The 12,976-nt window shown below is 39.4% G+C and overlaps 1 protein-coding gene across 1 annotated transcript in view; it reads left to right on the forward strand.

Annotated features, from left to right (window-relative positions):
• MAOB (monoamine oxidase B) overlaps positions 1-12,976 on the forward strand; it is a 138,259-nt gene that overhangs the window by 79,155 nt on the left and 46,128 nt on the right. Inside the window, exons 4-8 of the mRNA XM_012642795.1 lie at positions 1,582-1,686; positions 2,410-2,501; positions 7,617-7,758; positions 9,150-9,299; positions 11,101-11,260. Coding sequence (XP_012498249.1) covers positions 1,582-1,686; positions 2,410-2,501; positions 7,617-7,758; positions 9,150-9,299; positions 11,101-11,260 — 649 coding nt within the window. The remainder of the gene's footprint in view (positions 1-1,581; positions 1,687-2,409; positions 2,502-7,616; positions 7,759-9,149; positions 9,300-11,100; positions 11,261-12,976) is intronic.

Consider the following 12,976-nt stretch of genomic DNA (forward strand, 5'->3'; position numbering starts at 1 on the left):
ATAAGAAAAAATTAAAGAAAACTAAATAAACTAAACTAAACTGGGTACATTGTAGGTAAATTACACCTCAATAAAGTTGACTAAGAACTGTGATGGTTAATTTTATGTTTCAATTTGGCTAAGCCGTGGTACTTAGATATTTGGTCAGACATTATTCAATGAAGATATTTTTAGATGAGGTTAATATATTAATATAAGTCGGTAGACTTCGAGTAAAGCAGATTACGCCCCATGATGTGCATGGGCCTCATCCAGTCAGCTGAAGGCCTTGATAGAAAAAGACCGACCTCCCCAGGAGAAGGGGGAATTCTGCCAGCAGAGTGCATTTGAAGTTGAACTGCAACTCTTCCCTGGGTCTCCAGCCTATCTTGTAGATTTTGAACTTGCCAGACTCCTCAACCACATAAACTAATTTCTTAAAATAAATTTGAATCCTTCATCTACTCTCTCAATCTCTCTCTTTCTCTCTCTCTCTCTGTGTGTGTGTGTATTATTTTTTTTCCCTTGGTTCTGTCTCTCTAGAGAACTCACTAGAAGAAAGGTAAGCCTGTGTCTCAACTCTTCCCTGAGACTCTTAAGGCCTTGTTGGAGAGCAAAGACCAACATGGCCACAGAATTAATGCAAAATGAACATGAAATCTCTTCTTATGTCACAACTCTAATTACTGTGCCTACAACACAAACACAAGATGCATCTTTGTTGAATGATTTAGAGTTATTGTGAGGTTTTTGGTTGACTGAGAATCTTGAGTTACTCTGATTCTGTTGAAAGATACTGTCAGAATGCACAGCTTGGCTTCTGACTCAGATTTTCAAATTGACCTAAAATGGTTTTTGTGTATGTCCCTTAACTGCCTCCAGCAAGTTAAGCCTCCCAAAGATGATTTATTTGTGGGATGTCCTATTTTTAATCCTTGGAGATATGTGTTTCCTTTAACTCTCTGTCAAGGTGTCCCTGCAGGGAGAGCCAGGTGGTGTGAACATGTCTGGACAAGAGGCTTGACGTTGTCTCATCTTCCTGCTCTGACTTTGCTGATCTCTGGTAACTCCTGTGTTGTCCTAGCACATCTGTGTCCTTGGGAAAGCCTGTTGGGCCCTGTTTTGTGGCTCTTTCTGTGGATGGTTGCATTCTTGTGATTGGTTTTTCATCCTCTTCTAACTTGTACAATGTTTGTAGTTTTTGAATGTTATCATTTTCTGACCCTCCAGGCACACAGGGGCTCCTGATTCTGAGGAATTTGCAAGTATCATTAGCAAATGAGATTACTTTAGGTAACCGCACTTCCATAGTGGCATTTAGATTTTACATGGTAAGGGTTCCAATTTCAGAGAGAGAGAGATCTCCTTACTGTGCTTGATGTGATGCCAAACTTATTTAGTTAACTGAGGATTTCGCTGGAAATCTCTATGCTTAAAAGTTAAGTAGGGTTCTGAGGACACAAGGAGCTAAAAGATCTGAATGTATATCACATATTGATAACTAACATGATTTTTGCTTGCAGACATTTACCAACTTGGCAGATTTAACTACTTTAACATTGTTGAAAATGTTTACTCTTTAAAATATCTTGTATCTCACAGGGCAAATCATACCCCTTCAGGGGCCCATTCCCACCTGTGTGGAATCCAATTGTCTACCTAGATCATAACAACCTTTGGAGGATGATGGATGCCATGGGGCAGGAGGTAAAGCTTCCTAAAGCTTCTTTGACTACATTTGTATTTTTCATAATAAGTTTAGTCCTTAAAAGAAAGAAGGTACAACATATCACCAGTGCCTAGCATATTGTCGAGCACATGGTAACAATTATTAGTAAATAATAAAGATTTGTGAAATGAGTGAATGAACAGTTTGTTTCTAACCTCTAAAAGAATGAAATGTCAAACAGACTGCTATTTGTATACTACTTATGAGGGTGCAAAAAAATCATGTATCACTCAGCCTTCTTGGGATAATGTTTTTAATTTAGAAAAGCCTCAAGACATAGCAAAGTAAGACTTCTGGGTCTTTGATTCACCACCATGCTCAAACTTGCAGCTCATAAGTAAACATACACAAAGCTTAACTGAAAACTCCAATTTGGACATGATTTTATGCAGCTGTCTGATCCTTGTTAAAGAGTTGAATTTATGAATGTTCTCTAGAAGTTAGTAACTTAGTAATCAATATTTGGAAATAGCCCAATTACTACATACTTCCATTTATTGTGCAGGAAATGTTATAAATTAGATACGGCTTAAGTAGTATAGATTTATAACAGGAAAGCTACACAGATAGCATTGATTATGCAGTAAAAGTAACTATTGGGGGAATTGTCTTCAAGTTAGAGTTTTTAACACTATTTGAATAGTTATTTAAAATGGAAAGTTACATTTGTGTTTCTCCTTCAAATCTCCGTCTAAATGTAGATTCCCAGTGATGCCCCATGGAAGGCGCCCCTTGCAGAAGAGTGGGACCGCATGACCATGAAGGAGCTGCTGGACAAGATCTGCTGGACTAAGTAAGACTCACCACTAGGCACAGGCATTTATTGTGAACATCTTTCAGGTTTATTTAGCAATACCATTCAACAGGTATGGGACAAGTAGCTGCTTTATATCTAAAACCATGCCACTGGCCAAGTGGAATGCTGAAAAATATTGGAACTGGCTCCTATCCTAAAGATGTCTATACACCCAACTTACTTCTTTAAAATAGTTTTGCATCACAAAGGTGATACTACCCCATAGTGTCCTCAAAACAGACCAGAATGTGTCACCTCCTTTACCCAGAACAGCTTAAAGACCATAAGCTTAAAAATCTCAGTTATCAAGTTGTTGATGTAGGACTACTTTTGTATTCCTCACTGGTGGTCATACATAGAGATGGTCAGCATGCACATACCTTATGTGATGTAGTGCAGCTCTTTAAGAATTTAATGAGGAGCTTCTAGAGACATTCCCCTTATGATAAGGGAAATATGTATGCATGGAGTGACTGCTCCCCTTTAGTGAAAAAGATGTGGTATTGGAAGCAAGCATTTATCTATTAAGCATTCAATTCTTGTTGGCAGAACTGAGGACTGTACAGAAATTGTGAAGGCTGTGTAGATAGAGCACATGGAAAGGCCACACTGCTCTTGGACAGCAGGGAAAATGGAAAGGATTGTAGGGGTTCCAATTCAAGCACACGGAAAATGTAAACAAAGTAAGAGAAATGAAAGCCATGTTCAAGGAGACTCTCCTCTCGTGTTAAACAGTGTTAGCTGGGAATGTGTTTGGCCCTGGGGTTGATGTCTTCATGCTCTAGACACTGGGGAGGGGAGCTAGGGCACTGCCAACTGAAAGGGAAAACAAGTGTTTTCACTGAATCTAAGAAGTAGAAACAATCAAAAGACCTAAAATTTATATACTTCTTGATATAGAAATTCAGCTTCTTAGAATTTATCTTAAAGAAGGCAATTGAAAAGAAAAGAGAGAGAGGCATACAGGGAGGGAGAGAGAGTGAGAGAGGCACATTCCAACCGTTATTTTTAAAAGGGAAAATCTAAATGTCTAATAATAGATTGGCTAAACTAAGTATGGGACATCTGAAAAATGGAATACTCTAGAGTCTTTTAAAATCATGTCATAGAGAAATATTTAATGGCTTGAAAAAGTAGTATTATTAAACACACAGAAAAGCAGGCTGTCATGAATTATATACAGTGTGATATATGATCTCATTTCTAAAAACAAAACTATTTATATATGCACTGCAAAAGCAATGGACATCCATCAAAATGTTTTTAACATTTAATATGACCATGCAAACATTTATTTTTAAAATGTTTAAAAACATTACATCATTAAAAATTCTTCTTTAAATATCATATTTTATGGTTGCAGAATATTCCATGGAAAATGAATACCATAAGCTATTTATCCATTATCATCCTGTTGGACATTTTGGTTACCTCCAGTTTTTCATTATTATTATTATTATTATATAGTATTCTGTAATAAACATCTTCTTTTTTTTTTTTGAGACAGAGTCTCGCTCTGTTGCCTGGGGCTAGAGTGCCATGGCTTCAGCCTAGCTCACAGCAACCTCAAACTCCTGGGCTCAAGCAATCCTCCTGCCTCAGCCTCCCGAGTAGCTGCACCACTACGCCCGGCTAATTTTTTTCTATTTAGCTGGTCTCTTGCTCTGGCTGGTCTTGAACTCCTGAGCTCAAGCAATCTTCCCTCCTCAGCCTCCCAGATTGCTAGGATTACAGGCATGAGCCACTGCTCCCAGCCTGTACTAAACATCTTTGTGCTTCTCCTATGTCTTAAACTGTTGAAAGCAACTAATGATAAAATAGTAAAATCCTCTTATGTCATAAAAATCCATGCCTATTATTAATGATATCCTTTTCAACATTTATCTAATGCTATTTAACACTTCTTATGAGAGTGTAGTTTGCAATATAACTTATTTTGGTTGTAATAAAATTATAGTATTTATTTTTAAATTCTATACTTCAGACTTTCAAAATATAGTGAACCTATAATTATCTGCATTTGTTTTATAACTTCTGTTATGAAAAGGTTTTAGTAAATTTAGTTAGATCTTTTCTGCCCAGAGAGCTTTTAAGTTTCTTAAAGATAGGACCAATTATATATCTTTGGGATTGTAGAGACCTGATATTTTCTATCCTGGCCCTTGGCCTAGTCCTCCACTTAGTGAATAATCTAGGTTGTCGTCTGACAAAATAAGGCATTCTGAGATATTAGGAGAATACAAACACAAGGTAACTTTCTAACTTTTCCTAAGCAAGACACATATGGTACCATTTCCTGGTTTTAAAGGAAGTCATCCCCAGAATATCCAACCTACTGTTATTCAAACTAAAGCCTAATTATATTAATACATTCAAAGACTAATGTTAATCATTCTTTCAGTTACTGTCATGTATAAGGTGCTCCTCAGAAAAACAAATTATATTTCCAGTGTGGCCACAGCTATGTAAATACATTTTTTTAAAAAAACCTATACCTAGAAAAAAATGCATCAAAATGAGATTAATGATTATCCTTTTGGGGGGGCGGAAATACAGAAGATACTCATTCTTTCACCTTTTTATCTTATGAATTTTCCAAATTTTATATAAATGTGTATATATTTTTCATGTAGAAAAATGTTATAACATTTATCTTTTAAAAAGTCAACGGGGCAAAAAAAATACAGAAATATTATTACACTAACTTCCTTGACCTTCTGTCCCTCAAATATTGTTCTTCTCATTTCTTTTCTTACTGAAGCTCCCAGAGTAAATCAAATAAAGGATTAGGAATGGACGGGCCCTTCAGAGAGAAGTACTTTTAGATCTCCCTTAATTTCAAACTAGGATTATTTCTTTCCTACCAAATTGGCAACAATAACAACTAGAATTTCAGTGATATTTTAATGTTTAATATTGGCCATCTAGCTGGGCCAATGTTAAGTTTTAGCTATTTATTACTTTGCCTTATGCCCCTGAATTCACCTATAAAATAAAGAACAAAAGAAATAGGATATCAGGAAACAGCAAAGGATGTTTTCACTTTGAAGTAATATTTTAAACTGATGTCTGGATATTTGCTTTAGATAGATACCACAAATTGCCTCCACAGGGAAGGCATGAGTCAGCAATTTCCATGTCTTTAGTTATCATAAGTAATCTTACAAAGCTAATTTGAAGTTACTTCAATGTATATATGACACCATTTTGCAGGCTGTAATGATGGGGACTGTCACAAAAGTGCTGTCAGGTGGTTATGGCTTCAAACAATGTCAATAACTGGTAAGTGTGTTAGGCATGATTCTACAAACTTCCAGGATCAAGATATACTAGAGTAGTGATATGCCCCTTGGTGAATATTTCCATTTTAAGGCTGTCAGCTGGCAAATTACAAAACATTTTGAGGTATTAAAAGCATAAATTTGAGTCAGGTATGATCTGGTTTGAAGTTGTACCATTGAGTAGTACTAAACTCTCTGAGACTCAGTTGTCTAGCTTGTGAACTCAGGAAAAATTATGGCTATTTAATAGGGTTGTTATGGCAATTCAACAAGATAAGTTTAAAGACCATAGAGTGTGGAAAGAGTTCAATAAATGGATGACGGTATCATTTATTCCACCCATTGTCTGCACTACCGGGTGGAAAATTCTGCCTCAGATGTAACCAGATTAACAATATGCAAACTTTATGTCAAAGTTAAAAGGGAGATTTGGCCTCATCAAAGATATCCTGGAGTGCACATCACTACTGGTGAATTTTAGGGTGTGCTCTAGATATAACTGGGTCCTTGGAATTGCATGACATTGTTCACTTTCTGGTGTGCCTCCTGATAGGATATAACCTCTTGCCATTTACCTGCCAACTCCAAGGAAAAGTTTGCCCATCCATGCTCTATTAATCACTTTCCCCCTCATCCATCCTTTGAGCTTGCCTCCCATTAGGCAGTAAAATAACTGAATAGATAACTATGACTAATTTTGTGTTTGGTACAGCACTAGCATATCCTTTACACATTATGGATATTTTAAAAATAATGTTTAACTGATATTTCTCATCATTCAGTCAGTCATTCAATTATTCAACAAATAATTATTGAGTGCTTACTATGTGCCAGGCACTATTTTTGTTATAGGGGACACTATGGTAAGTGAGAAAGATAAGTCCTTGTTCTCATAAGTTGATATTCCAGTGGGGAATGCAGCAATACAAAAATAATAAACCAAGAATCAAGATAATTTCAAACAGCGAAAAATGTTCTAAAGATATTATACAATGACAAAATGACAGAGAATGCCAGCGTGCTGGGAATATGGAAGCCAGTGCTCATTTTTATAGCTGAAATAGAGTGTATCTTTCTGAGGAAGCATTAGAGTAAGTAGAAGAGGATACAAGATGAGATAGGAAAGGTAGGCATGGGCTAGATCACTTAGGGCTTTGGAAGCCACAGTGAAAGATCTGAATCTTATTCTTGTTTTGATAGGATGCTACTGAAGGGTTTTAAGGAAGAAAATGGCATGACTTGATTTACGCTTTAGAAAGAACACCATGGTGGGGAGGGAGGTAAAAAGTATTTGGCTTTGAGTGTGGTGAATAGATACCAGGTGAGAACGAGTGGAGGCAGAGAGGCCAGTAATTGCAGTACTCCTGGCAAGAGATGACGCTAGTTGGTGGTGATGATGGTGGAGTTATGTGGTATGTTGAGAGATAACGGAAAGTCTTTATTGATTAGATGGGAGAGGGTGATGGAAAGAGAGAAATTAAGTTCAATTTCTAAAGTGTTGGTTTTAGCCATTGAGTGAATAGTGATGGCTTTTACTGAGATGGGGATCACCGGAAGAGCAACAGATGTGTGGGGAGGAATCGTGACAGCACAGAATATGGAATAGAAAGCGATTCTGAGTAAGGTGTTTTGTTTAAGGGGAAAATAAATCTGATATTTCCAAAATCTCTAATGTTCTGTTTTATAATATCAGATTCTAGTGATCATTTTCTGTTACTTGCCAACTTGTGCTAAATGTTGCCAAGAAATTGTATTATTTGAATAATTTCTAGAGAATTAAGAAGATTGTCTTCTGCATTTGCCAGTTCTGCTCTTGTTTCTTCCCAAGCAGGTCTGCGAAGCAGCTTGCCACTCTCTTTGTGAACCTGTGTGTCACTGCAGAGACCCATGAAGTCTCCGCTCTCTGGTTCCTGTGGTACGTGAAGCAGTGTGGAGGCACGACCAGAATCATCTCAACAACCAATGGAGGGCAGGTACCCATCCACTCCCTCACTGTCCCAGCAGAAAACCACCATTACCGAAATGAAAGATTAGCATTGTCCTTCAATCATGAGCTACTGACGCAGGAGGCAGACTTATGATTTTTAGAGCTTTATCATGGCAGCTCGAAGTGGCTTTGGTAAGGCACAATTTTGTTCTCAGGTACTCAGTGTGAGAATCCAGTGGCCAATGTAATTTTAAAACTAGGCTTGTCTCTATGTGCTTTTGCCATTTTCCATTTGGATGTATGTCCGATTATTATTAGGTAAGTTTGTGGGAGACCATCTGATGAACATAGCTTGAGCACTTCTTGGAAACCTCAAAAAGGAAAGTCAGAAATGCATTTTCAATTGAAAGCACACACCACATGGGGAATTCATTCATTCATTCATTCAGTGCCTATTTCCTGAACCCCAGCATTGTATAAGGCACTGTGCCAGTCACAGTAGGAAGGGGACTAGAGTTCTTAGATAATCTGCTTGGTTGTCATGTTGCTTTCTTCCTCCTTCCCCTCCTTCCCTCTTCCTCTCCCTCCTTTTTCTCCTCCTCCTCCTCTTCTTCTCTCCTTCTTCTTCCTGGACCTATTTGAAATAGTCTTTTAAAAAATTAACTGAATTGAAAATTGAGGAGGCAGTCAGCTCAGCTGTGTGCACAACCCCAGGTAGAACATTTGGAAGCTTTAGCAGAGCTCAGGGTAGGTGGGTGCAGTAAGTTGAAATGACCTTGGTGACCACAGAAGCACCAGGCACCAGACCCGGGATGGGGATGAGACCGGCAACCTGCAACAGGGAGTAGGCTAGCCTGGGGCGAGAGGGCATGGTGGGAGGCAGGTGAGGGGGCGTGGTGAGAGGCTGGGAGGTTCTGAGCCTGTGTCACAAGGCAGGAAAATACAGGCTTATGCATGCTCAGACAAGCAGAGCTTTAGGAAGAGCTTCACCAGGTCCAGCAGCTCAACAACAGAATGCAGATGGAACATAGAGCAAGGATGGTGACCAGACAGGTGAGACCTGGGGGTCATTCTAAAGATGTCCAGCTGAGGTTAGAGCCTGGGAATCCACAAGAGAACAACCTGGAAGGTGACCTGCGATTTTGTCCGAAACCAGCAATTCCTAGTTAGAAAACAATGGTAAGCTGTTATTTTCACACAGCTGAGCTGACTGCCTCCTCCCCAATTTTCAGTTCAGTAAATTTTTAAAAGACTATTTCAAATAGGTCCAGGAAGAAGGAGGAGAAGAAGACCTAGTTAGAAAATACCATTCACAGCAATGAAAGGAGACGTTTTACATCTCGGGATAAGGATATGTGAGGAAAACTAGCAATTTAACAATTTATGCCTATTCCTGTATTTCCCACCCACCTCTTGAGTCCATTTTTTGCTTTCCAGGAGAGGAAATTTGTGGGTGGATCTGGTCAAGTGAGCGAGCGGATCATGGAGCTTCTCGGGGACCAAGTGAAGCTGGAGAGGCCTGTGATCAGCATTGACCACACAGGAGAAAATGTCCTTATGAAGACCCTAAACCATGAGATATATGAGGTAACTGTGTTATTGTGAAATATAGATTTGCTCTTTGTCCCAGTTTCCTGGCATACAGCTCCTGAAACCTTAGAATCTCTAAAGTGATGTCCCTTGTATGCTAATGATGACTGATGGCTGGCAACTCCTAGGCAACTTCAGGATGGGGGCTGGTCACTGAAAAGACCCAGGCAGGATTAAAGTGCTGGGACTTTAAGCCCCAACTCCCAACCTCCAGGTTGAGTTGATCACCAGTGGCTAGTGGTTTAATCAGTTATGCCTACATACTGAAGCCTCCATAAAACCCAAAAGGACTGGGTTTGGCGAGCTTCCCAGTAGCTGAACACTGGGAGGTTCTTGGAGGGTGGTGCCTCAGGGAAGGCTTGGGAGCTCCACACTCCTTCCCCCATGCCTCACCCTATGCCTCACTTCATCTGTATCCTTTGTTATATCCTTTATAGTAAACCAGTAAATGTGTTTCCCTGAGTTCTGTGAGCTGCTCTAGTGAATTAATTGAACCCAAAGAGAGGGCTCTTAGGAACCCCAACTTGAAACCAGTTGATCAGAAGTTCTGGAAGCCCAGACTTATGACTGGTGTCTGAAGTGGAGACAGTTGTGGTACTGAGTCCTCAACCTGTGGGATGTGACACTATCTCCAGGTAGATAATGTCTGAATTGAATCAGAGAACACCCAGCTTGTGTTCACTGCAGAATTGGTTGCTTGCTTGGTGCGTGGGGAAAAGCCCCCACACATTTGGTCACCGAAGTCTTTTGTTGATTCTTGTTGAGTGAGAGAATAAAAAAAGCAATTTAGTTTTTTTTTCTGCTCAGAATAAGTAACCAAGACCCTTAAAGTGTGAGGAAGAGGCCAGAGTCCCATAGATAACCAAAGCTTAAATAAAGCCAAGAATAGCACAGAATTCTTAGACAGTCCCTTTGCCAAAAGTGAAAAAGCTACCTCTATCTGAAAAGAAAGGAAAAGAGAACCAGAATATTTGGGGGCAGGGGATTTACAAAAATATTTATAGGTATTATCAATTCTCTGTATTGGGAGCTTATGTTTTTAGGAAACCACAAGAAATATTTATTTAATAAATACCAAGCACCTCCTATGTGCCTGACATTATTCTGGGAGTTGGGAACACAGCAGTGAACAAAACAGATACAATTCTCTTCCCTCATATAAGTCTCCTTCTAGTGAAGGAGAAAGGCCATAATCAAATATGTAGTTAAAATGTAAAGTGTGTCAGATGGTGATAAGTAGTGTGGACAAAAGCAAGCAGGAAAGGGGGGGAGGGTGTATCAGAAAGTGGGGTGGGAGGATTGGTCATGAAATTGAAATAAGGACATCAGGGAAGGCCTCACTGAGAAGGTGGTATTTGAGCAGAGAACTGAAGGCGATGAGGGATTGAGCCATGCAGCTCTCCAGGCGAAAAGCATTCCAGGTAGATAGAGCATTCAGTGCCAAGGCCCTGGGGTGGGAGCAAGCCTGACATGACCGGGGAACAGCAAGGTGGTCAGAATGGCAGAAGTGAGGAAGGGGAAGTGTAACAGGAGGTAGATCAGAGATGTACTGGGTTCATTTTATGGATGGGATTGGAGGTGACCGTGAGGAATTTGGCTTTGACTCTAAGTGTGATGGGAAGTCATTGGAGGTTTTAAACTAGGGAACAATAAGGGCTAATTTGGGGTATAACAAAATCCTTATGACTTCTCTGTTAGGGAGAGATTAAAAGGGGACAAGGGTAGAATGAGGTTGAATAATTAGGGAAAAACAGAAAGAACAGGCCAATGATGTTTAACCATGTTGCTTTTCTTTCAGGCTAAATATGTGATTAGCGCTGTTCCTCCTACTTTGGGTATGAAGATTCACTTCAATCCCCCTCTGCCAATGATGAGAAACCAGCTGATCACTCGTGTGCCTTTGGGTTCAGTCATCAAGTGTATAGTCTATTATAAAGAGCCCTTCTGGAGGAAAAAGGGTGAGTACTTTTACTTATATAAAGATCTTCAGGAGGAGGTCCAAGAAACTTGGTGCCAAGACATGCGTTTGCATGTAACTGTTTTTATTAGAATGCTGGGAAAAAAAAAAAAAAAACGTTACTCCAGGTTCTGAAGTTCAATTCATTCAAATAAAATATATTGGCACAAACTTATGGAATTAACTTTCCTTGGAACATAACCAACAATTTTTATAAATCAACATAAAGTTTATTTAATCTTCCCTCAAAATCTTGGAAGAAGAAGTGATTAACCTTTTTCTAATACAGTTTTTACAAATATGGATTTATAAAGACATTCACAAAGGTGGGGAGTCTGAAAATTTCTGGGCCATCTCTCATTAGTGTCAAGGTTCTACTCTATTAAATGAAATTAATTAATTATTCATGCATATTCAACAAGTGTGCTACTCGACCCAGTAGAACATTATAGGGATGCTCACTGAAGTGCTAGATTCTTCAATGATGAGAATGTTCTAGAGCTGCTCTATTTAATATGCTAGCCACTGGCCACATGTGTGTACTGAACACTTGAAATGTAGCCAGTGAGACTGTGGCACCAGATTTTTAAATTCTATTTAATTTTAATTGCTTTAAATGTAAATGTAAGTAGCCACGTGTAGACAGCACAATGCTAGAGTCTTATCGATATGCTCTTATCATATCCACTTTTCTTCCAATGGGAGACCATGTAAGAACAGTCAGCAGCTCGGAGTCAGGGCAAAAGGCAGGATGGATTGAAATGAGGAACAAGACTGCAGAAAGGAGAAGGGTGGGCTGGAGGCAGATGGGGAAAGTGCCACAGTTTGGCCTTAGGGTGATCATTCCTATATACTACTACCCTTTTTCAGCCACATCACAGGCTCCTCATTCTCCACCCTGCAGATGATCGTGTTTAAGACTGTTATTGGATTGGTGCATCAGTTGTGCAAGTAATCTACTCTTTGCAAAAGACACTGCAGTGACCTACCATGAAGATCCCTGTCATTTTAGTCTTTGAATCTAGTGGCAGCAGCACACTGGTGCTGAGTTGCTTCCTCTTGTGACCCAGGTCGCCCATTTTTAGATGGCTGGTTGGTGGCAAGTAGATGGGGCTTAGGATTAGGAATATAGATTCTTCTCTTAATGACTATGAATGCCTTTATTTGTGGAAAGAATCTATAAGTTTCCATGCATGTCTGCAATCCTTTATCTTAGGCATGCTATGTGCCAGGCAAGTTGTTAGGCACTAGTATCAAAAAGAAAACCGAAGTTCTCCACTCTCAGGGGGAAGCTGGATCTGACTTGGTCCTTGTTGGTAAAGAGCCTTGAGTAAGACTTTACAAAATGATTATGGGCTGGACCTGGTGGCTCACACGTGTAATCCCAGCACTTTGGGAGGCTGAGGTAGGAGGATGAATTGTATAATGCTAAAGTCAGGGCTTTTAGTGTGCCCATCACCAGAATAGTGTACGTTGTACCCAATGGGTAGATTTTTATCCCTCATCCTCCTTCCCATCCTCCCCCTTCTTAGTTTCCAATGTCCATTACACCACTCTATGACCATATACATTCCTCATTTAGCTCCCACATATAAGTGGTGTTTGTTTGTCTCATATGTGGTGTTTGTTATTTCATTCCTGAGATAATTCACTTAGGATAATGGTCTCTGGTTCCATCCAAGTTGCTGCAAAAGACATTATTTCACTCCTTTTTATG

The sequence above is a fragment of the Propithecus coquereli genome, unplaced genomic scaffold (genome assembly GCF_000956105.1).
Source record: "Propithecus coquereli isolate 6110/MARCELLA unplaced genomic scaffold, Pcoq_1.0 Scaffold188, whole genome shotgun sequence".
NCBI lineage: Eukaryota > Metazoa > Chordata > Mammalia > Primates > Indriidae > Propithecus > Propithecus coquereli.